General features: G+C 39.7%; 1 protein-coding gene across 1 annotated transcript in view; it reads left to right on the plus strand.

The window, feature by feature from the left end:
* The window catches only part of WARS2 (tryptophanyl tRNA synthetase 2, mitochondrial), an 85,254-nt gene extending 69,238 nt beyond the window's left edge, over positions 1 to 16,016 (plus strand). Inside the window, exons 5-6 of the mRNA NM_001309323.1 lie at positions 13,447 to 13,565; positions 15,111 to 16,016. Of these exons, the coding sequence (NP_001296252.1) occupies positions 13,447 to 13,565; positions 15,111 to 15,559 (568 nt within the window). The 3' untranslated portion in view covers positions 15,560 to 16,016. The remainder of the gene's footprint in view (positions 1 to 13,446; positions 13,566 to 15,110) is intronic.
* The last annotated feature ends 10,125 nt before the right edge of the window (positions 16,017 to 26,141 follow it).

Consider the following 26,141-nt stretch of genomic DNA (forward strand, 5'->3'; position numbering starts at 1 on the left):
GTGATTTATAAGTGACTTTTCACTTGTCCTGAGAAGTCTAGAACACCTTTCTCTGGGAGATAGCAAATGAAAGTCTAATAAAGATCTAATAATACATTTCCTAATAAAGTGGCATATTTAGTTAGAAAGTTTCTGTGAAGAACTTTGATTTTCTCACCTGTAAAATGGAAATAATAATTATACTACACAGGATTATTAAAGGATTAAAATGAAGTGTCCATCAACAGATGAATAGATACAGAAAATGTGGTATATATATATGTACACAATGGAATATTGTTCAGCCATTAAAAGAAATGAAATCTTGTCATTTGCAGCATTATGGATGGACCTTGAAAGCATTATGCTAAGTGAAATAAGTCAGACAGAGACAGACAAATACCATAGGGTCCCAATTATATGGAATCTAGAATTAAACAAAAACAAACAAGTTCATAGATGCAGAGGACAGATTGGTGACTGCCAAAGGCGAGGGTGAGAAGGGGCAAAATGGGTGAAGGGATTCAAAAAGAATAAACTTCCTGTTTATATAAAAAATAGATAAGTCCTGGGGATGCAGTGTACAGCATGACTGCTATAGCTAATAATACTGTATTGCATATTTGAAATTTGGTAAGTACATCTTAAAAGTTCTCATCACAAGAAAAAAATTCTGTAACTATGTATGGTGATGCATGTTAACTAGACTTACTGTGGTGATCATTTTGCAATATCAAATCTTTATGTTGTACATCTGAAACTAATTTAATGTATGTTAATTAAATTACGTACCTCAATTTAAAAAAAAAGGATTAAATGAAATATGGACCAAGCAGTTCTGTGACTGAGAGCTGTCACTTGGTTGTGACTGATGATCGTTATGTCTTTGGTGATTACAGTCTTATGTCTAATTTGGTTTTCAAGGCCTTCTTATTTATAGAACCAAAGGCTGAAATTTTTCAGCCTATAGAAATGGAAGCACATGAGTGTGATAGATTTCCTTAACAGTTCAGGAGCTATAAAGGGAGAGTCCTCTGAGCTCAGGGCTGTGAAAAAAGTGAACTTCAACAAAAACGGTTGGCCTCTTTGTGATGCCACAGAGCGTAAAGTGGGAAGGAACTTTAAAGAGCCTCTTCTTCAATTCTCGTGCTTTACAACTGCAGCCCAATGAAATTAAGCAATTTGCCCAAAGCCGTGCAGCCAGTCAGTGGACAGCAGAGCACCAGAGCATGATCATGGTCTCCTCAGGCCACCGCTGACCTTCCTAAGGAGCCAGGAGCTATGTTAGGAGACAAGATCATCACATGGAACAACCAGACCAATATAAGATCATATATACAAAACTGATGATGAATTTATTTTTATCAGTTGCCCAAAATACAATAGGAAGAATGATAAAATCACACGGTTGCTTTATATAAAGTGGGTTAATGAGCTATTCCTCAGGGGGGGTTATTAAACAAATTATGTATGAATTAATATCACCTCGTATATCCTCATTACAAACATTTAAAGAACACAAGAGCAACATTTAAAAAGGTGACATTGGCAAAAATAGTTCCTTGAGATCCCTAAATCTGCCTCTTTTCGAGCCAAGCCAGAGGTTGTGGATATCCTCTTTTCTCAGCTCAGAATAAAAATTATTTCAGATGTGGGTAAACACCAAGAGTTTTCCGATAGCTTCCTGTCTGCCTCACTTCCCCCGACTCCAGCAGTTCTCACAGTTAGTTAATACTTCCAAGGAGAAGGAGCTCTTTTTCAGCCTCAGTTATCACCCTTCCCCCTCCCAGTAGCAAAGACATTCCCATAACGGAAATATTCCTTCTTCAACTTCTACTGATCTATTTGGTGGTTAGAATATCTACTAAGAATGGCATAAGATACTTTTTATTACCTCTTTTCTAAAGATAGTGGTAGCAGATTCTTGTCTATCCCCATCAGGATTCTGATATTTTACACACACTTTGTTAAAACAGATAAAAATGTTTTTCTACCAACCTAGGTAATTATCAGGATGACTGTCTCCTACCTCAGCCTAGAAACTATCTATCTGTAACGTCATAATTAGATCACAGACATAAGGCACACACTTGGATGTTCCTCTTAAAAGAAACAGCCCTCTATTTCCCTCCTGTCTGGTCTCAGGCTGGACCTCCTGCTGCCGGCCGCACATGCTCCAGTTCATGGACCCTGTTCCTTTGGGCTCTTTTCTCCTGCCATCTTCCTTCAGACTGTTCCCATGGGCACTGTTGCCATACCACACGTATCCCACATTTCCTGGGTGTGGATGTCATTTGGACCACTACAAAGCATGCAGACAAGTACAATAAAATCAGCTCTTGTTTACTGCAGCATTCATTCTGCTAGCATACATTTCTCATCTGTCTCATTATGTTTCCTCCCAAGTTTAGAAATTCCTAATTGCTTGATAATATGTAGCAGAAGCAAGACTGAAAGCCAGATCTGATTTTTTGCTTGTACCATTGTTTTCCCTGTAACAGAGCTCAAGCCCTTGGGGGTATTTTTTGTTTAGTTTTGTTTCAGATATTTCTGGATTTTGAAAAATGTCGTAGCCAGGATGTCTATGAATATTTACATTATAAATGTAGATAGGTAGGTAGATAGGTTGAAGGATGGATAAAATATGTGTCTTTTCTCCCACCAGCAAATCTATGTGTGGCATTTTCATAAAATGTTGGTGCAGGTTAGGTATAGATTTAGTGTTTGCTTTTGTTAAATCAGCATTAGAACGAGTGATACTTGGTGGGCTGGAGAACAAGCACAAGGGAAGGGAATGGAAGAGGAACCTTCCAGATAAGTGTATGAAAGATTTATGTAGTTGTTTTGACAGAACTTGGTAAGGAACCCGGGAATGGAAAGCTGAGACCATCTTAAGCTTGAGAGTATAATAAAATAGCAGATATTTGAAGCGGGACAAAATACTCAAAAACAGCAGGTGTACATAATTTTTATTTTGCATCTTTGTTATCTTTCTGAATATCAAATTTCAAATATCTGGCTATAGATCAAATAAATGTCTTTCTCTCTCTCTCTCTCTCTCTCTCTCTATATATATATACACACAGACACACACACATGTATAGTTTTTATTAATATGCAGTGAATACTTATTAGGTACATATAATGCCACTGACCCAGAAAAAAGGCACTATGTGTGGCTTGAGGGAAATGGAATTACGTATGTTGAGCATTATTTGCCAGGTGCCATACTAGCTGCTACACACACATTATCTATTCAAATTCCGACAACAGCTCTGTAAGATAGGTGGTGGTATTATCCCCATTTTACAATAACAAATTTAAGTTTTGGAGAAGTACCACTAAATCTACTCAAGTAGAGATGGAAGTGATTACCTGGACTAATCAGTTTCTCCTTCAAGAACTTGAACAGAGAGATATGGGAAGAGGATAAGATGACAGGAAAAGCAAAAACTGAGATTACATAGAAAAATGGGGACACAGAGGTCTCAAGGAACTGTGAGTAAGCAGAACCAAGCCAAACTCAGAACAGGGCGTATAGAGATTTAAATGATTGGTCAGTTGGAAACTTCAGGCTTGGTAATTCCAGAGAAGAGCTGAGTCACTGTCATGTCTGGGGATCAGACGGCCGCCTCTGAGGACCATGGAGGTCGTGAGCCCCTGAAGCTGCTTTGGAGACTCAGACCAGTTCTTGAATCGCATCCTTTCTGTGAGGCCAGTTCTGAATCTCTGTGAGATGCTGAAAGCTGCTGGCCAAACCTCGTCTTAGCAGTCTGCTGATGTCCACCCACTCACCCGCAACTGCCTAAGCAATAATTTCTTCTCTTTGTCTTTCACTTTCCAGCTATTGGGCAAGTGCCCAGGCTACACTAGAAGCTTACTGGAAGGCAGTGTGAGAAATGTAGCTTCCAGGCTGCTAACCCCTGAAAATCAAAAAATAGCATAGAAGGGAGCATGGGTTGAGATGTCAAGAGACCATCCAGTGCACTCTCCTAAAAGCAGTGCAAAGCTATCTCTGCATCTTAAGGACAGAGTGAAATAATCTGGTTTGTACTTTTAAAAGAGAACTGATTAAAATCCAGAGAATGAATTGTAGGGGACAAGAACAGCAGGGGCAGTCTATTAAAAGGCTCTTTCACTGGTCTGTTTGGACCATGATGGTGATGGTAAAGATGAAGAGAGTAGACAAATTATGGGGGATAAAAGGTTTAGGACTTCTTAATGGATTGGATGTATATGAGAAGGAGTATCAGGGATGACCCTAGGTTTCTGACTTATGCAACTGGATTGATGGTGCTACCATTCACTTGACATCGGGAATACTGAAAGAGGACTCACCAGAAGAATTTATAGCTTCATTCAGTATTCTCTCTTCTACTGCAGGCCTTACCTCCCTAGAAGGTAACACCTTCATTATATCTCTCACAGTACTCAGCACCAGTCCTTGCACATCATAGGTTTTCAGTAAGTAATTGCTAACTTAGGGAGTCTTTACAGCATACCCAATGAGCAACCAGTGATGGTGAATTAATCCTTTACAAAAGGAGAAACAGCACCAAACTCCTGTCCCAGCCAGGCTGTGGAGAACACACAAGCACAGCCAAAAAAGTAGGAAAAAAAAAGGGAACAAATCTCTGTAAGCAGATATATGTGGGCAAAGATTATTCATCTGGACACTAATTCTGCCAGAGGGGTGGGGTAGATCCCAAGTAAATGTATATGCAACGAGGAACTAAACAAAAGAAAAATGGTTTAGTCACCAAAGAAGAAGATCAGACGCATTATTGTGTGACAGAAGTTATAACAATCAAAATTATGAAAGACTTTTGTTTTATGTTGTGTCTAAGAAAGCACAGTCAGAGTAAATGAAAAAAAAAGAAAATGGAGAAAAAGAGAAGACACTAATATGGATATCATTATGTAGGGTATAAATTTTAAAAGAACAGCTCTAAATTATTTGAAGTGAAAGGAAAACTCTGAGGAGAGAGGTTGAAAATGTGAAGAGAATAAGCCCCATAAGTGAGCAGAATCAAAGACAGGCTGAATTAATGTAAAGTGTAAACTCAATGGAGGAGAAGTCAAGGCCAAGATGAATTATAGGAGGTGAAAGGAGCAGTGGGAGCAGAGGGAGGAAAGACTACAAACAAACAAACTCAAATCAGATGAAAAAGCGAAGGAGAACAATAGGACCAGTTGAAAAACATTAAAATTTTTTAATCCTTTTTTTAAAAAGCAAAACCTCACAGAATTGTAAGAAAAGAGGCAAGGATCCGACATAGGCAAAGACACATGCAGAGTCATTGTGAAAACTAAATGTGTTTTCTGTTTAGTTTGGTTGCTTGGTGAATCTGGAACCATTTTGACATGTGGAAATATTCATTTTGATGTGCTTAAAGTGTATTGATTATGGTAATTGTTTTTTCTGTGTTAGTTGCAGTCCATTGTGATTTCCTATGGGCTACTGTAATTGCTTTTTAACCCACCCTGTTGGCTAATTTGGTTTGGGAGAGTCAAGGTGACCTCGGCATGTCAGCCTCACTGTAGGTAATTACAAGACAGGAGTAGCAAAGTCGCCAAAGAAGAGAAATTTGCAAAGGTAAGGCGTGTGCTTGTGCTCCGCGTGGAAGAGCGCATGCGGGCTTACGGGCACCGAGGGAAAATAAGAAGGAACATTTTTATTTTTACCACTCATTGAGCCAGTGACTTCCCACTCCACGCTGCGTGGACATATCCCTAACAGTCATTTTGTAGACTTACCTAAATTCATTTGCTGACCTTAGAAGAAGAGAAACCACTTCCTAATCCAATGTCATGGTCCCTGCATTTTGCCTTTCTATTCATTGTCCTGTCCTTGTTTTCCTTAAATTAAAAGAGTTCTCAGAATTCCTATAACATACTATTTATATTTTGAGATTACCTACTCAGAATGTGAACGGTCAGTTTCAAATATGTTTTCTCCCCATATCAAATCTGCTGCCTTAATCTGTGACTGTCTCTGGGATTATATGTTGCTATTTTATGGTTGTGGTGTGAGTCAGCTGTCAAAACAGAAAATGATCCTGGTTTGAAAAAAGTCACAATGCACCTCACCGCAAGATCCCTAATAGTATCTTTCTTGTACCATTTTGTCCTTTATCATGTCAGATATTAATGAATATATGTGATATCAATAGCTAGTGTTTACTGAGCTCTTACCATCAAGGACTATGCTTGGTTATCTCATTTAATCCGTGAAATAACTGTGTGAGGGGGGCCCCACCAGGATCCCCATTTTGCAGAGGAAACAGAGGCTTAGAGAAGGGCAGACACCTGGCTCTGGTAACTCACCTAGAAGCTGGTGGATTGTGATTTAAACTCAGATAGAATGACTGCTGAGTCCATGCTCTTATCCTCTATGCTGATCACAAACTGATTGTTTTATAATTTTTCTCTTGGTATAAAACTATATAGATTATAGTGATTTCCTCTTAAAGATCATTCATTTATTGAATAAATATTTATTGAGATCCTCATACATACCAGGCAACTCTACTAGGTGTTGCAAATTTATTGAAAAGCAAGGCAGCCAAGCTCTCAAAAAGCTTACTTTTGAGCAAGAGAGAAAATAATATGCAATTAAATAAACAAGTGAAATAAAATGATTAGATTGGGATTAATACTATAAAGAAAATAGGGGCCACCCCATGGCCGAGTGGTTAAGTTCGCCCTCTCTACTTCGGTGGCCCAGGGTTTCTCTGGTTCAGATCCTGGATGCAGACATGGCACCGCTTGTCAGCCCCTGCTGAGGCAGCAACCCACATAGCGCAACTCGAGGCACTCACAATTAGAATATACAACTATGTACTGGGGGCTTTGGGGAGAAGAAGAAGAAAAAAAAAGATTGGCAACAGATGTTAGCGCAGGTGCTAATAAAAAAAAGAAAGAAAATAAACAGGATACTGTGAAAAAGAATAGAAGTTAGAAACCAACTTTGTAGAGTGTGATTAGAGAAGGCTTCTCTGAGGAGGTGATATTTAAATTTAGACCTGAAATAAAGGAGCCAACATGCAGGAATTAAGGGAGGAACATTCTAGTAGGATAGAAGAGCAGTCTGTTCAACAGATCCAGCTCCCGCCTTAGACATGTGAATTGTAAACTATCCAGTCTACATGATTTCGTTTTCCGTCTTTATAGGGTCTGGTAGTGGAAGAGTCAACAGTTTCTCACAGGTTTATTTCAATGTTCTAATATAGTTTAAACATTCTTTCTATATTCAACATGAAAGAAATTAAAAATCACTGCTACTATTTCTATTCTTGCTAACATATTGGTGCATTTCCTTCAAACCGGTTTTTTAGGCTAACATTTCTTGTTTGCATTCTGTGTACCAGGCACTAAACTATCAGCTTTGCATGCACTATTTTACTCACTCCTCAAACTACCCCATGAGTAGGAACTGTTACTAGTCAGTTTTAAAAATGAAAAAACAGACTTAAGGAGGTTGAATATCTTGCCCAGGAACACCCAACTGGTAAGTGGCAGAGCAGGAATATGACCCCAGCACTGCCTGATGCCAGAGTCCCCAGTCCAACCACTGTGGCCTCTCCGTTACGTAAATACATATTGTATGTATTTTCCAAAAAATTTGCATTCTGGTTTTTTCATCTTATATTTTTCCACATCATTGAGTGTTTTCTGTTTTTTCTGTTTCTTTGTTTTCTGTCTTTTGCTATATAGATTCTGCTTTCTTTGCTTTTATCTATTCCAACGATTCAGAAGGTGTGCTTTCTGTTTTTAATTCCAGTAGTAATCATCTTTCAATTAAACAAAGACCACCCAAATGAGAACAGACAGAGGCTATTTATTCAGAGCTTGCCACAGCAAGGGAGTCAGCCACCGTCAGCTGTGTTTCACAGACTCGAAGGCGGGCAGTGGAGTGGAGAAGCTTTACCGGAAAGGAAGGTTTCGGGTGTGCCCCGTTTAGAGGTCACTGCCATGGGGAAGCTAGAGGGTAACCAACTAGAAGTGGGGCATCTTATATGATTGGTTTGGGAAGCATGTTTGGCTTTCTCTGGTTGGTCCTGAGTTGCAAAAAGTGAGGACAAAGAATTGGGACATTGGCAGTCACTGACCAAGCCTTGACCCTTCTGCGGAGGGTGTGGTTTGGCTTCCTGGGCTGGTTGCTCCAGAGATTTGGGGTCAGAGTTTCTTGTCATATATTGTTTGGCCATTGTCCATTTGTGTATCAGTTTCTCACTTTTCAAAAATATTTTTTGAATCTTTTGTTAATCATTCCAAATGAAAAATGATATCCTGTGGTAGGATGGGCTATCAGTCACACTTTTAGATCCTCAGTCTATACTCACACTTTCATTTGATTTTGTAAACTAACCTGGGATTTTCAACAAAGATTGTTGTTATGAATGGATTGATTTTATTTTACATTATTTTCTATTTCACATTGTAACCAAAATTTATACTTGATGTTTTTAGTGTTTTCAGTCGGTCTTTATACTTCGGCATCTCTGTTTCTGAGTTCTTAAGTCCTTAGGTTTGACTGAAAATTTTTCCCAGTCCTTACATGCTTGAGAATTTCTTTCTATTCAGTTTGCCTCATCTGTAAAATGGAAGCTAAGAACAATGACAAGACATTAAAAGTGTTTAGCAAAGCGTACAGCATATAGGAAGTGTTCAATAGCTATTGGCTGCTTTATTATGATCAGCATAATTATTATTATAGTTCACACATAAAGACAGCAGGCCTAGGTTTTTAATATCTTTTTCTTTCAACCCTATAAACATTGTTCCCTTGTTGTGTTATCAACCTGATTTTTCTTATTTTTGTTTTTGTTTTCTGACTGTGGCAGATAGGACTTTTACTTTAACTTTGTAATTCAGAGATTTTTCTGGGTTGTTTCAGTGTGAGTTTCTAGTGTTTTTTCTTGAAACTTGCTGCACCCCTTCAGTTCGCACACTCAGTTTTGTCTGCTTACTTGTTTGTGTTTAATGCAGTAGTCTCCTTCAGCTGTCGGTTACTGCTAATTCAGAAGGTCCTGATGTCTTCATGAGGAGGGCCGTGATCTTAGATCAGAGGACAGTCCTCCAACCTGTCACTTGCTTGTCACATCTCTCTCTTCTTCCTCTTGCTCTGAGTTCTTGAAGAGCTCCAAGTTCTCATCCAGGTCACGGCTACGACCCGTCCTCAGGATTCTGCTCCTTGCTGCTCCTGATTCTTCTGCTATGTGTTTGGTTTTCTTTACGTCATCATTTCACTTTCTCTTCATTTTCTGTCACCACCTATGTTTTTCTCCTTTTGTGGTTTCTTGCTCTTGTCTTACAACAGCCATGTCATTTTGAATCCTACTGAGGTTACCAACCAGTTTTCTTTAAAAAACAAAACAAAACTCTTTCTTGTAAAAGTTCGTTTTCAAATGTCTGATCTTCCTCAGGGTGTCAAGGGTGAAGTCCCCTTTCCCTTGTTCCACAACATTTTTCATAGGCCCCATATTGGGGTCTTTTCCTTTTTTGTTTGCTTGATTGATTTTTATGTGTTGAGCTTTTTAAATCCATATTGGAACAAGAAAACTATATTCAAATAGTGTCTTCCAATAGACAAAATGTATGATTTTCTGTCCACCTTCTGTCTACTTGGATGCTAGCGCAATTCCCCGCTCAGAATTCAACAGGAGGGCAGAACAGTGTGCTTCGCTCCTAGTCCAATTGCTCGACTAGATTAGTACTGCTGGCCTGAGACAGATTTTTCTCCTACTGCCTGCCTGGCTCTTTCACTCTCTGGACAGAAGTATTACATGAAATAAAACAGTCACCAGGTCTCATCCTGCTTCAGTCTCTCACCTTTAGGACTTGACTTTTTACTTCATTCTTTCAACATATGTTCCTTTAGTGCTGCCCATCCCTAGGAAGAAAATGTTCTGTGTCCTGGGGCACAGTTGTGGGCAAGACAAACAAGTCCCTGCTCTCATGGAGCTTACATTCTCATTCTTGGGAGGATGCAAAGCCTCATGACCAGTTCCTGCTGCCTCCGCTGCTTGTACAGTTATTTTCGGAGAGTTGATGTCATGAATGAATATAGAAAGAATCAGGCTGATGAGGAGAAAAGGGTCAGTATCTCTCTAGCTGCGGTAGAGGGCTGTCTGCCCTCATCTCAATTAGGATAGGTTTCTGGGGGCATTTGTTCTGACTATGTACCACAAGAAGCTCAACCAGTTGCTCTTTTCAGTTCAGTTCTGTTGGTCTTCACAGCTAATGAAAAGTCTTCTTGAAGTCTGTCTGTAGTTCTCACTCTTGATGCTAGTTTTCAGTTATTTACATTTCCTCTGTCTTCACGGGTGTTTTAGTAAGAAATTGAGAGAGGACTACAATGCTGACGTCATTTCAAACCTGGAACGTTGATTTTTGAGCGTTGAGTTGGGAGTAAGTGTAGGGTATTTAATGCCAATATCTAGCAGGAAGGCAGAGGTACAATCCTAACCCCTCAGAGAGATGGCAGAGCTAGAGACAGCCCTAGTAATCATCGGAAGAGAAGGGATACATGGATCCCCATGTAAAAGTTGATAAGCTCTCCAATGATGGGAGAGGACTAGAGAGCAAAGACTGTTTTTAGAAACGTCAACATTTAGGAGACAAAAGGGAAAAAAGCCAACACATTGCTCTCTGTTGGTTCTATTTTCTTTTTACTCCTGTGTGAAGATTTATTTGTAAATAAATAAATATTCATCAGGTCTTGATTATCCACTTTGCTAAATATGTGTGATGACCCTGGGCTTGTTTTCCCTCACAAACTGTCCCTGTTTCTGGCCAAGCTAGAGGGAAGTTGGAATCACAGTCAGGTCACGAGTGCACCTCTAGTTGTTTAGGGAGTGTGTCTTGAGCAGCATTGTGAATACAATAGACCATTCTAGAATTCGATTCCCTACATAGCTACTATTATTTGAAGGCTTACCTAATTTCAGGCACTTGCTCAGCACTTTACATGCATTGCCTCTTTCATCTCCACAACAATAGTATGGAGTAAATATTATTACTCCTATTTTACAGTAAGAAAGTTGCCTATGATAGAAATTCTGTGATTTACCCAAAGTCACACAAAATGAGACTGGTAGTCAGGATTTAAAGCTGGCCTAACCCTAAAGCCTGTGCTCTTAAGTGAGTGCTATACTGCATTTTACACACACACACACAGCAGCGACTGCATGAGTATTTGAACAGCTGTATGAAAACACAACTAATATTCAGGGAATTTTCAATAAATAAAATGTATTACTTCTATCCAAAAGACATGTCAAAGAATTGCTTTGAAACCTATTGCTTGTCTAATATTCAAAACACCTATCAGTGTTTCTTTTGGAAATATATTCAGAATTATTTTATGATACAAATATTAGTTTCATTAACTGACAATCATACTTTGTTTTTGACCAAAAAGTATTGAACATTCATTCACCAGATTTGTCTCCACAGGACTTTTGGGTTATTGTAAAAGATAAGCTTTTTCACTCGAATCAAAATTTCCCCCTATGTGAATATTCAAAAGAATCTGCCACAAAATAGTATAAGTTCCTTATGGTTCTGTAACAATAGTACAGGAACACTCATGCATCTATTAAAATTCTATTAAGGAAGACTACATAGAAACATGGGAAATGTCTATTACGTTAACATAAAAGATGATATGCATATTATAACTGCAGTTATGTAAAAATATGCATCCATATAAACAGGAACAAAGAATAGAAAGTAATTTGCAAAAATAAAAATGATTGCAAAATTATGAGAAATTTTTCCAAATTTTCTCAAGTATTTTACTGTATTAATGTGGCTCGTCTTTAAGCTGGTCAAAACTATGTTCACTTCCTCTTGCTTTACACAGTTATGGTAAATGGACCAGTAGCCTGTAGCCAGTAATTCACAAGGAAAATAATAAGATCACTGCAAGTTTTTCAAAAACCACTAATTAACCACAGGGCTAGGAAGTCCTCTCTATAACAAAGTAGTGTCATTTTCTAGCAGTTTCCTTTTCTGTGGCTGTTTTGAAAAGCTGTTATTTTTCCACTTAAAATGTACAATTTTCATTTAAATATTCAAGCTCACTTTAAGGCTATCGCTTTCCCAGGGAGAATATGTTAAACTTCCTTGATTATTAACATTAAACTTCCTACAGCACTTTAGAGGCCAACCCCATGGCCTAATGGTTAAGTTCGGTGCACTCTGCTTCCGTGGCCTGGGTTCAGTTCCCTGGGTGCAGACCTATACCACTCATTGACAGGCATGCTGTGGCAGCAACCCACATAGAAAATGGAGGAAGATTGGCATGGATATTGGTTCAGGGAAAATCTTCCTCAAGCAAAAAAGAAACAAAAAAAAAAACTACAGCACTTCATTAACTGTATTATCAAGTGTAAACCCCCAGCTAAACATTAAAGACTTGGAATCACCTGTCTCCTTCCCCTGTAATACTTCAGTGTAAAGTTTTCCCCATCAACCAGTCTCTCTAATGGTTAATTCCTCCCTTGTTTGACATGCCTCATCCTGAATCAATGCTGCAAACTTGAAATATGGGATTAAAATAATTATAAAGTCCCTATATTACGATAATTTTTGTTTCACATTTTCATTTTTTAATAAAATAAAATATTAAAGATAAAATTCGGGTCTCCTTTGTTCCTTTCCCCAGGCCCATTCCCTTACCTCCTTCTCTGGAGGCAGCCACAGTCATAGATTTGTAGAGGAGCTTCCAGTAAGTTTTTATACTTGTGCATCTGTAAACAATATATACATTATTTTCATATGTACTTTAAGATTTACACAAATGCCAGTCTACTGTACGTGTCTTCTGCAACTTGCTTTTTTCATTCAACATTGTTTTTGAGATCCATCTACACTGTACTAATAGAGTTTTTCATTTATTTTAAGTTCCCTGCAGCATATTAATTGTCCTGTGATTGCAATTTACTTGAAAACAAAGGAGCATATTCCAAAAAGATCTTGAGTTACTCCCTGCATGACTGGGGGGAGAACTCTTGCCTGAAGAGCCTTCTGCCATCTTTGATTTGAAGAGTGGGGTGGAGTGTCTTTCAAGTGTGAGCACAGCTCTGAAGTAAAAAGCATCTGGTCAGGGCTAGGATAATATGTGCTGACTGGGTGAGGGGCCGAGGAGTGCTTTTAGAATACAATTATGCTTGGAGCATACACTATGTAAGATACCATTCCTCCCTCCCAGCAAGAGCCTGTCACGCTGGTGTTGATGGCTGTGTTCTTCTGCTATGGAAGAAACAGAACTAGAGTAGACAAACGTCTCTTTCACATTTGTCTGAGACACAGATAAAGACTGGGGTCTCAACATTCCCTCTGTAGTCGGTGAAAATTTGTTGAACACCAACAGTGAAAAAGGCACAGGAAATGCAGCTGCTTGCAATACCATTTCGGGGTAAGCAGGAGCCTTGCTGAGTCTTCTGTCTTTTATTAAAGGTCCACACACGTTCCTGTCGGAGAGGATCAAGTCCAGCACATGGAGCTGGTTCAGGATCTAGCACAAGGGTTTAACAAGAAGTATGGGGAATTCTTCCCGGTGCCCAAGTCCATTCTAAGTAAGTAACATACGTGATTGTTAGATCAGGGTGTTCTGAAGAGAGGATTGGATAATGGACGGAGCCTTGGAACTTTCTTGGGACCAAATTTGGCTTTCTTGTAGACAGGCTTCAGGATTTATAGCTGGAATCCCCATCTTTTTCTGTAATGTAGGACTAGTAGACCTCGTTGGATTATTGAATAGCAAATAACCAATAAAAAGTTTGAATAAAAAGTTTGAAAAGTATGGGAGAGACTAGAAACTAAAGATAATAATTTTCTTTTATAAAGTATTTGCCATTTGGTAGAACAGGTATCTTTCCCCATTTTGTGGACGAGGAAATTCAGGCTTGCCAAGGCTCACTTTGTGTCCAAATCATGTATCTAGTTAGTGACAAAGCTGGGCCCTACCTTGAGCTCCTCTGATTCCAGAGCCAGTTAAGCTTGTCTTCCCTATTCACGAGAAACAAAAGTCCTAAGAGTGAGAACTGCTGAATCATAATCCAAATAAAACAAGAGGGAATTGCTCATTCTCACACTCTGCCTTCTTAAATGCACAGTGGAGATGGAACATACAGTTGACCTTCTGAACCTAAAACCCCAAGTACAGCTGGCAGGGCTGGGCTGGGCTGGAGTCTTCTTGAGGAAAGAAGCTGTAAATCTCTATCAGCATTTTGGTCACAATGTAAACTTGAGGCAGAGGCAGAAATCACTGAACCTGAGCTTTTCCATCTTTATTAAGCCGACAGCATTTTAAAGGAGTATAACATGTGCCTAGTATCAATTTAGAAGCATAAGGCGGGTGTAAATTTCTAACTTATTCCAACTGTTCACAGAAATAAATTTAAGGCACCCCATGCATCGAAATCAACCTTCTTTTAGCAATAAGTAATATTTGAATGTTTTGGCCTATTATTATCTTACCTATTTCAACTTTATGTGCTTTGGTAATAGCCATAAAATAGGCAATTATTGACAACACTGGTTTATGAAGCACGGCTTAACATCTTGATTCTATCAGAACAATAAACAAGTCACTTCTCCCATGTGTGTGTTGGTATATACTTATATAATCATGGGTAAAAAAAATGGAAGGATTGCCACAGGTTGTTAAAATTGGTTTTAAGGCAGGAAAGGCAGTGGTTGTAGGCAGAGGGTGATTGGCTAACAGAGAAGAGCAGAGAGGAAAGAGAGGGAGAGGAAAGAAATAGACAATACGTTTTTGAAAGCTGTGCACAGCAAAAACAGTAGGATTGATACAGTTTAATTTGTGTAAGATTATACATTTTACATGTACATATGCATTAAAAGATGCATAAAAATATGATCCACAAAATGTTAGTATTATTAATATTTCAGATGATCTTTACTTTCATGCTTATATACATCGCTTGAATTTTTCACGAGTATTTGATATTTATATAATCGGATAAAAATAATAAAGTCACTTGGTATTCTGGTATTTTTTAAAGATCTAGACACTGACATTCCTGGTGGTGGTTTTTTATTTTGTTATTTTTGTTTGGTTTTGTTTTTGGTATGTGTATGTTGGTGTTTTTACTTAGCGTCGATGAAGAAAGTGAAATCGCTCCGGGATCCTTCTGCCAAAATGTCGAAATCAGACCCTGATAAACTGGCCACCGTCAGAATAACAGACAGCCCAGAGGAGATAGTGCAGAAATTCCGCAAGGCTGTGACAGATTTCACCTCGGAGGTGACCTACGACCCAGCCAGCCGAGGGGGTGTCTCCAACATGGTGGCCATTCATGCTGCAGTGACAGGACTCCCTGTGGAGGAAGTGGTCCGTCGCAGCACTGGCATGGACACCGCTCGCTACAAGCTGGTGGTGGCAGATGCTGTGATTGAGAAATTTGCTCCAATTAAGAGCGAAATTGAAAAACTGAAGATGGACAAAGACCACCTAGAGAAGGTTTTACATGTTGGGTCAGCAAAAGCCAAAGAATTAGCGTATCCTGTGTGCCAGGAGGTGAAGAAATTGGTGGGATTTCTATAGGAAAGTTTCAACTAATCACAAAAAGGCTTTTATATCTTGTGGTCTGTGTACTCCAATAAAGGCAGCTTTCCTCACATGCAAAAATTGATAGTTTGGGGACATTTACTTTGGTATACCTAATTATTGGCTTCATTTGATGACTAATGCTTTGTAGACTTCGAATAGAGCAATGTTCTAAATCTCATCAACAAAATGCTGTGGCCAAAGAGAAACAAAGAAGGTACAGCTATCTGAATCGTCATTTATTTGAGGCACACTCCTTGCCTTGAATTAATCCATGCAAATGTGATTGAGGTGGGCAGTAATTCGGCAAATGGGGGATCATTTGTGTCGCTCTCTGGAGTATGTATTTTCATAGGTGCTCACTTTATGTATCCCAACCCTTTTAAAAAGTAATATGTAGAGATCTTAAACTTAAAATCCTTGGGATGCAATTGGGACCAATTTGTATTCAGATCTCATAAAAATAAGTTGGTTATTTTAGTTCATTCATTGCTAAGATGGTGCCTGCCTTAATGTATTTAAGCTGCTTGTTTCCCAAGAGACCACATTGACTGTTCCAACAAGTTAATTCTTTTTAATTCAGCAATACATGATATAATCTTCTGAGAAGGTTGCATTATTTATTGTACAAAAGCCCAGGTCCGTGGATTATGTTCTTAATAAGTACTTCCTTGCATTCGTCTCTCAGTTTAATCTCACCAACCCCCTATGAAATACATAGGACAGGAAGTACCATTTTACACCTAAGGAAAGTGAGGCTCAGAGAGGACAATTAACTTGCACAATATCACTCAGTAAGTAAGAAGCAAAGCTAAGATTAAAATCTTTACTCCTAGAGGCCGGCCTGGTGGTGCAGCAGTTAAGTGCACACGTTCGACTTTGGCGGCTCAGGGTTCGCCGGTTTCGGTCCTGGGTGCAGACCTGGCACCACTTGGCAAGCCATGCTGTGGTAGGCGTCCATTAGCTCAGGGCCAGTCTTCCTCAGCAAAATGAGGAGGATTGGCAAAAGAAAAACTTTTACTCCTTATTCCTAAGAGAACTGCTTTTCCATTGGCACGAAACCCTGAGACGCAGCATATTTGAGACTCCAAACATTCTTATTTTGAAGGTGGGTCCTGGAAATATGAGACCTGAACTACTGATACTGTTTATATCAGCAACTCAACCAATAGCTGCCTGCTTTAAACCTGGATTCAGCCAACCTTGGTCACATTTGCTCCTCAGAATGCCCAAGGCAGGTCCCGAGTTTTGTCTCCTACACTGATTGCGCAGATACTTCAAAGCATATTCTGCCAGAAGACAATAGTAGGGAGGCCTGACAAACCCCAGTGAGTGGAAGATTCTCATCTCACCTCTACCTCCGTCTAAGTAATAGCAAGTTACTCTAAGGCCAAGCTTCTCTGCACTTCCATTTCCCACACCTGAAAATGGAATAGTAATCCTGACTCACCGCACCAGGGCCTGTTGGCAAGATTGATTTGATTCATTGCTTGTAAGTTTTTTTGCCAGTGAGTACCATCATCGCCATTTATACATAAGAGACTAGTATGTTGGGCAAAGAATTTTTACTCATGTTTCTTAAGAGAAGGAAGTAGAGTGGTCCTTGTATCAGAGCAAATATAAATCCACACAACAGTACATCCCAGATCCTAATTACAAGACCGTTTTTGGCTCTTTTCTTGGAATGGGGTGTCAGTAGTCCTAGAGCCTCTTTGGGCGTATTTCTTCCAAGCTCTTTTTTTTCCTTTCAAAGGAACCCTATTATGAAGTTGGGAAAATGACAAAATTAAAGATGGATCTATCGAATTAATTGTCTGTCTGTTTGTCTACCTGTGTGGTTTTTCCCATCTTGCAATACTTTATGTCCAAAGAACTAAAGGGACCATAGAAAGAATCTCTGAGAAAAACTAGATGACTTGTGCTGACTTCCAAGGAGCCAACCACCTGCGAGGGTGGGCTTGTGAGTGTCCTGCTGTTGTTATTCTCTGAAAGTGACCCGAGGGCCCATCAAGTCCAAAATTGGCCCACAGTGATTGAGAGATGTGCCCAGTCACCTCTGGAAGTTGATAAAGAGCCAAGCCTAGAACCTAGATCAATCTTCACATCCCTTCCACTTACCGTCTATAGGCCTCAGCACAATCTTTCTATCGAGATGGAAAATCAGAAAGAAATTTAACTTGTGGCTCACCTCAAAAGGTGATTTTGATTGTTATTTTCTGTATGTTTTGTGGAGAGTTGAAATGATGAAAAATATTTCAGATGGTGATAATAATGGTCAGGTAACTTGGCACTCTGAGCTTCACCACTGACAAACCCTACTTCAAACCCCCCATGACAGATTGTCCCTTGGAACACAGTGGGGGTTTCTTGCCCTTTGTAGGTGCCTCATAAATGCTTATCAAAATTATGTCAGAAAATGGACTACAGATTCCTAATGAAGTATAAGTTTTGTTTTTGTTTTCAGGAACTGTCCTAATGCACACCATAACGATGCTGAGCATAAAAAAGTAACTAACACTATTGAGTTCTCATGTGTGTCAGGCACCATAACTAAATGTCTTATAACCATGTTTTTCCAAGTGTGGGTCTCATGAGCATCACCTGGGAACCATTAGGAATGCAAATTTCTCTGGCTCTACCCTAGACCTATTGAAACAAAACTTTGGGGATGAACCCAGCAATCTGTGTTTTAACAGCCTTCCAGGAGATTCTGATGCATGCTAAACTTTGAGACCACTACTTTATATGTATTCTCTCGCTTAGTCCTCATAACACAATAAAGTGATATATTGTCAATCTCATATTAGTAAGGATGAAACAAAGCACAGGAGGTTGCTAATTTGTCTGATAGTTCACCTTCTAAGTCCCACTAGGCTCCAGCAGTTCCCACATAATGTCTACTGGTGTGTTTTGGGTAATGTGCTCCAAGGCTGCCCTATCCAATATGGCATGTGTCCATTTAAATTAATTAAAACTAAATAAATCAAAAGTTCACCTCCTCAGCAACACTTTCAAGTGCCCAATAGCGTCAGTGGCTAGTAGCTAGCATATTGGACAGTGCAGATAGGAAATATTTCCTTCGTCACAGAGATGTCTATTGGACACTGCTGTTTTAAGGTATTCAGCTTATTGATTTTGTTTGTAATAGCCCAAGCACATACAGGTAAAGACTCTCCCTGAAAAGATCTTCAACTAGAGAATTCATGAAGATAATAAAAGGATTAGTTGAGAGTGACAGACCATGTAGTTTCCCAAGCAAGACTGCAATAATAGGAACTAGCATGTTATGTACTTGCTATATGCTGGGCATTTTGTTGTTGTTTTTTTTAATATTGACCCTGAGCTAACATCTGTTGCCAATCTTCCTTCCCCTTCCCGCCCCCCCAAAGCCCCAGTACACATTTGTATATCCTAGTTGTAGGTTCTGTAGCAGTGTGTAGGTCTGCGCCCAGGATCCAAACCTGCGAACCCCGGGCTGCCGAAATAGAGCATGTGAACTTAACCACTTGGCCACGGGGCTGGTCCTGAGCACTTTGTTTATATGCAATATCTCATTTGATATTTATATCAGCCCTATATGATCGGAAGTATTAGTGTTACTTTTTCAAATAAGAAAACGAAGATTCAGCATCATTTTCAAGTGTTTCTGAAAAGCAGATGGTGTGACTTTATATGACTATTTAGAATAAACTGGTCTGATTTCACACAGTCATTGTCTTATTCATCATATCCACACTAATCCCTTTTTCAAATAAGATTTTAAAATAGAGACCCTTCCTGGAAGAAAGCCGTGTCCCATCTCCTATCTGTGAATGCAGGATGAAGTGCATGTGCCTGGCATTTACCACCAGATCTTCCCACACTAGCTTGTCCCACAGGGAAGCCCATGGAGGGCAATTGTCAGTTCAAATAAATAGGTTATCTAGAGAGTTCCCTGAGTTTGCAATAGTCTCCTCCCAGAAAGAGGAGCTTCCATGATAATTTAAAAAAACAAAACACGGTGCAGTTTGTCCAAAAACGACCATGGGAACTAGACTAGGGGAGGGAAGTGTTCCCGCCATGATCCAGACAGCCAGTGAACAAGAAGGGCGTTATTCCTTAGCAGTATTCCAGAAGAAAGTTCTTACGCTACAAGGGGAGGTGAATCCTCATGGGAATTCAAAACCACAAAATTGTTTTATGATGGATTCCATTCCTGGGAATTAACAAACAGTGGAATTTCTGAGGTTGCTGGTTCCTCAGTCGATTATTATTATTCTTTCATTGTTTTTCTGCCTGTCTTTTCTACTTGCTACTTTCTAGTCATGTTTAAAGCTCCTGTAAGCTCAGTACAAAGCACTTCCTGGTGATAGTGTGCACCCACATCCATGCATAATGATCATGTGCTTTTGTTCTGGGGCATCTCTTCCCTCCTCCTCATATCTAAGTGGATACCCAATCCAGCTACTGCTGCTACTTCTCTTACCTGTTGCTTTTTCTACTTAGTTTCTAGAGAAACAAATAAACAAAACACACCTCCTCTTGAGACTTTTTGAACTTTGGCACTCTTATAGCTCAGTGCCTCATAACTCCCACCCCTGCTGTTTCAAGATCTTCCCTGGCTCCTGTGTAGGTTTTATTTCTCTCTCCCCTAGTCTCCCTTGCTGTCTAACACCACTGCAGCCAATGTAAGCGACCTCCACAAGCTCATATTGTGTCTGAGCTGCTGTGTACGCCTCCTCATTTCCCCCCCACTGTTCTGCAATAACTACTACTGTGTACCTCATTCCTACCCACTCTCAGTCCTATTGTCCTTTCTGCATCAGCCACTATCATGTCTTCCATGCAATTTCTTACACCTTCTACAACTTCATAATCATCAAACCGCCTGTTCCTCCATATTCCTCTTTGTGGAAAGCACATTCTGATGCCCCTTTGATGTGCTGGCATATTGACATGTCAAGGTTAACAGAAGGGTTTTGGCCTTTTGATTAATTTTAATTCTAAATTAACAACCTCTGTGTTAATCATAAATGCTTCCTCACCCCACCCCAACCCCCTCTCCGAAAACAATATGTACAAATGCACAAAGAAACTTTATTGTATTTATGGTTCAGATTTTCATCACTTTATACATGGATTTACCATAAAGTTGTGGCAGAGACTGCTAACGATGCCCCAGTATCCAGACTCTGCTTCTCCCTGTTTAATAATGAAACCCTCACTCTTAATTTGAGCAGAGCACATAGTCCCAGGTAGGGACATTTCCCAGCCCTCCCTGCAGCAAGGTATGGTGCTGTGAATTTGTTCTAGCCAATGGAATATGAGCAAAAGTGATGTGTGGAATCTCCAAGTGACATCTTTTTTAAAGGAAATTGCTCCATTGCTTGAGCAAACAATAAACTTTTTTTTTCTTCATCAACTTCAGCCCTGGTTGTAATTTTTGGCTCTATACTCACCAAGAGACAAACCCACTGAGTTCAGTTACAACATCTTTTTTAAAGGAAATTGCTCCCTCCTCCCCGCCTACATCCTGGAACAGCATGTTGGACCTATTGATGGAACCTCAAGAGAAAGATAGGGAGAGTCGACCTCCAGTCTGGGGTCCTGGACTCAGAAAGCAGTGCCGCCTTTCTGCCCTGGACTGTCCACCTACCTGTGAAGTGTTACATGAGAAATAAAATTTTTATCATATTTAAGTCACTTTATCTTGGGATCTCTTTGTTTTAGTATCTTAGCTATTATCCCAACTATCACACTAATCTTACTAGTCTCTTTGTCTGATGTCTTCCCTCCAGTTGGGGTACTTCAATTCAGTTCAACCAACATTTTGCAACAGGCTTCTATGTAGTGAGGCAGTGGTTTTCAAAGTAGGGTTCCCAGACCAGCAGCATCTCCTCACCTGGGAACTTGTTAGATATGCTAATCCACAGACTCCACCCCAGACTCACTGAGTGAGAGACCCTAGGGGTGGCTCAGCAATGGGGTTTAAGAAGCCTTTCAGGCAATCTGGATGCACACTAACCTTTAAGAACCACTGTACTGAGGGGATAAAAAAGGAATAAAACCCAGTCTCTGTCAAGGAGCTTACACTGGAGAGAAAGAGGCATAAATAGATAGTCATAAAAACATCATTATTATCTTGACTTTCTACCATTTCCTGTCTGCTCACCTTTTTTATCAGATTAACTCAAAATAATTTAGTTTAGATTGTTTTTGTTTACATATGGGGTTATTTATACACAGCCTAGAAATTTAGGTCATTTGGGTTTGTGCAAACCCTAAAAGGGGAAATAACTGAAGTTACATTTGTAGACAGAGTAAACAGAGATTTGATCATCAATATTAGAATTAATGAGGATCTCCTGAAGCCCAGAGAGACAAATAAGAAGAGGGAATTATTTTACACAGTGGGTAGTAAAATTACAATACTTACCCTATATTTAGGGTTATATGGCCTAGAAATAAAAACAGTTGAGCATGGATTAAATTTATGAGTGAGAAAGCCATAAAATTACATTAAGCACAAGTTAGGAATGTTCAAGTTATTTCTGAAAGTATCTGACGTCACTATCATAAAAGGAAACAACCATCTTTGCAGTCACCACCCTTATGATCTTCAGTGTTCACAACTCTATCCTAGACCGATGTGATGTTGGTGGTGGGCTGGAAAGGAGGATGACTGAGAATAAAGACTCTTGTACCTAGTGTGCTTTGTATGAGACTTGTACACACTTCAGGTTTAATGGATGATAATGGTAGAGGAAATAAGGGAGACAATAGGTGTAATTCATAAAAGAATTTGTTATGATTTTAGGTTAAAGCCAATTTGCCACTATTCTTATTAATAAGAGACAATCCAGATAATTGAAATCTGTAGATAATCCAAAAGCTAAATAAAATATTATTACTATACACAGTAAATTGATCTTATGTCTTTGGCATGGGAGGTAAACACTTTGGATAGTGCTAACATATAGAAGAAGTGTTAGCACATCCCCAAACTAGCCAAACTTGAGACTTGGGAACTCTAGACTCTGTGATAAGGAAGAGGCAGCAGTTAGTGTTGCTCACCTTCTCCAAAGCCATGTGAATCTTTAGAAGAAAGGGTTTAATTTGCCCACCCACTGTTAGGAACACAAAGTCATTTGCTGCTAGAAATTATTTTAGCCCTGGTTTATAAGTTTTAAAATCTTGCACTGTCTTTAAACTACCATCCAGTTTGGTAAAATACAACCACTTTATTTCCTTCTTTCCCTTTAAGGATATTTCATCCATCTTTTTCTCCCAAATACTGTCAGTCAGGATTTCTATTCCAAATAATTTGGAGTCAAAAGCATTCAACAGTCTGGAGGAGAGTGAGCTTTTTATTGCATTTTTATTGAGAGTAAATTGAACTGTGTGGGCAGGCTAGAGAGGGGCTCCTCTGTGAGGCTCCAGCATGCCCCACCATTGCACCCTAGCAAGGATTCATGTTACAAGAATTACATCACTGTGATCAGCTTATATTGGCTGACCAGGCCCAACAGGCCGCTGGGCGCTGCCAGGCAGGTTAACTCCTTCTTAATCCTCATGAACCTTCCACAGGAGAGCTTATGTGGCCCTCAAAGTCTCAGTCTTTCTTCTTGTAACTTCCTAATCTTTTCCTAATTTAACATATAATGAAGTGTTCAGTAAACTATGACTATATTTCATCTTCACAAACCTGTTAAAGCATAAGAATTGTTATCACCATTTTACAGATAAGTTTTCCCTGTGTACTTTGGCACTAATTAATTTATTTATTGTATTTGAATTTGCATCATACATTACTATTATTTTTTTATCATATATGTACTTGTTTGTAAGTGCCTTTGAGCACATACTGTTGCAAAAGATTGGGGGGGTTTTATTATTGTTTTTGTTTTGTAAATTCTTCATAGTCTGGAGCACAATACTGGGCAGAGGAGATGCTAAGTAAATGCGTATTGATTGAAAACGACCCTGAGAAGAGAGAGAGGTTAGGGACTGCAAATTCAAATGGCTTCACTAGACAGATAACTATGTAAATTTATTAATTAATTTAACAAACATTTATTCAGTGCTTACCATGTGCCAGGAACTGCTCTAGACACAGATGGTACAGTGGTGAACAAAACAAACACGAAGCCCTGCTGTCTTTGAATTGACATTGTACTCGAGAGACAATAAGCCAACAGGGAAAGTAAATTGTAGGTCAGAAGGTGATGAGTGCTATGTAGAAATATAAAGAAAATGGAGGGGGGCCAGCTGGTGGCACAGCAGTTAAGTTCACACATTCCACTTCTTCGTGGCCCAGGGTTCACTGGTTCAGATCCCGGGTGCGGACATGGCACTGCTTGGCAAGCCATGCTGTGGTAGGCGTCCCACATATAAAGTAGAGGAAGATGGGCACAGACGTTAGCTCAGGGCCAGTCTTCCTCAGCAAAAAGAGGAGGATTGGCAGCAGATGTTCACACAGGGCTAATCTTCCTCAAAAACAAAAAAAGAAAATGGAGGATGGAGTGTGTTATGGACTGAATTGTGTCTCTCCCTCCTACCCCCCAACATTCAAATGTTGAAGCCCTAACCCCCAGCACCTGCAATGTGACTTTATTGAGAGAGATAGGGTCTTCAGAGAGATAATTACATTAAAATGAGTCCTTTAGAGTGTGTCCTAATCCAATCTGACTGTTGTCTTTATACAAAGAGAAGATTAGGACACACAGAAAGACATCCGGGATGCTCATGCACAGAGAAAAGATCCTGTGAGGACACAGTGAGAAGGTGGATATCTGCAGGCCAAGAAGAGAGGCCTCAGAAGAAACGAAACCTGCCAACACCTTGATCTCCAACTTCCGGTCTCCACACTGTGAGAAAGAACATTTCTTTTGTTTAACAGTCTGTGGTATCTTGTTACAGCAGCCCTAGCAAACTAACAGAGTGCTTGTTTCAAATAGGGTTATAAAGGATGGCTTTGCTGAGATTAAATTTAAGCAGAAAATGGAATGAGGTGAGGAAGACAGTGACATAATATCTGGGGAAGCCCAGTCCAGACAGAAGGAACACCAAATGCCAAAGCCTTGAAGTGAGAGCTTCAAGCCTTGACTTGTTTAAAGAGTAGCAAGGAGATCGGGAGATTGGAGTGGCCACAGTTGGGTAAATGGGAGGGAGAGTAGTAGATGAAGCAGGAACTGTAGTGGGGTCAAGGCGTTACAGGCCACTTAAGGATTTTGGCTTTTATTTCAGGTTAGGGCAATGGAATTGGGAAGCCACTGTAGGCTTAAGTTATAAATGGTTCAAGCTGGCTATTATGTTGGGAAATAGGCTATAGGAAACAGAGATAGAAGTGAGAAGTGGGAAGACCAGTTAGGAGGGTATTTTAATTATCCACATAAGAGGAAAGGCTTGGAGGAGAGTAATAGTGATGGAAGAGGTAAGACATGGTCAAGTTTGGGATAAATTTGTGAAAGCAGAACTAACTGGTTTTGCTGATAGATTGGTTGTGACATTTGAGAGAACAAAAAAAAACTGAGTCAAGGATAACTTTAAGATGTTTGACCTGAGAAGTTAGAAGGATGTAGTTGCCATTTACTTACATGGGAAAGATTGTGGGAAGAGCAAATTTGGAAAGATTGGGAGTTTGGTTTTGGACATGTGGAGATGTTTACTGGGCAGTTGGATATTTAAAACTAGAGGTCAGAGAGAGTTCTGAGCTAAAGATATTAATTTGGGAGTCATCAATACAGAGATAGCATTTAAAGCCAGGATTCTTGATGAAATCTCTAAAGGAGTGAGTGTAGACAGAGAAAAGCGGAAGTTCAAGGACTGATCCTGTTTAGAGGTAGAAGGAAATGAGAAAATATGTAGCAAGGAGACTAAGAAAGATAGACCATCGTGACAGAAGGAAAACCGGGAGAGAGTGTTGTCCTGGAAGCCAAGTGAAAAAGCTGTTTTCCAGAAAAGAACTAATCTGTGTCAAGAAAGGTAAGGACTGAAAAAAGGCCATTGGATTTAGCAATGTGGGGGTCATTAGTGACCTTGATCAAAGCAGTAGGGGTGGATGGTGGGGTCAAAAGTCTAACTGAATAGGTTTAAGAGGAAATAGAAGAAGAGAAATTAGAGACAGTGACCTTGACAACCCTTGCAAGGAGTAGTGCTGCAAAGGGAAGCAGAGAAATAGGACAGTATGATGACAGTGACATGGAGTCAAGAGAGGGTTTTGTGACTTTTTAAGTTGGGAAAAATAAGTGTGTGTTTGTATGCCGATGGGAATGATCCAGTAGAGACGGAAAATTTGATGATACAGGAGTGAGAGAGGACAATTTCTGAAGCAATGTCCTTGAGTAAGAAAGGATATGCTCCAGAGTACATGTGAACAGGCCAGAGTTAGATGAGAGACCAGAGAAGAGAAGGAAGAACATTGGCACAGATACAGATGGATTTTTACATGTGGTAAAGAAGCAAGTAGAAGGTCTCTCCGTTGCTTCAATTTTCTTAGTGAGATAGGAATTAAGGTCCTCAGTAGGGAATTAGGATGAGGGAAGGCATGTTGGAGGAAAAGGAGAGAGGAGGAGGAGGTGTGAAATAGTCATCTAGAGAA

This window comes from Equus caballus, chromosome 5 (assembly GCF_041296265.1).
Source record: "Equus caballus isolate H_3958 breed thoroughbred chromosome 5, TB-T2T, whole genome shotgun sequence".
Taxonomy (NCBI): domain Eukaryota; kingdom Metazoa; phylum Chordata; class Mammalia; order Perissodactyla; family Equidae; genus Equus; species Equus caballus.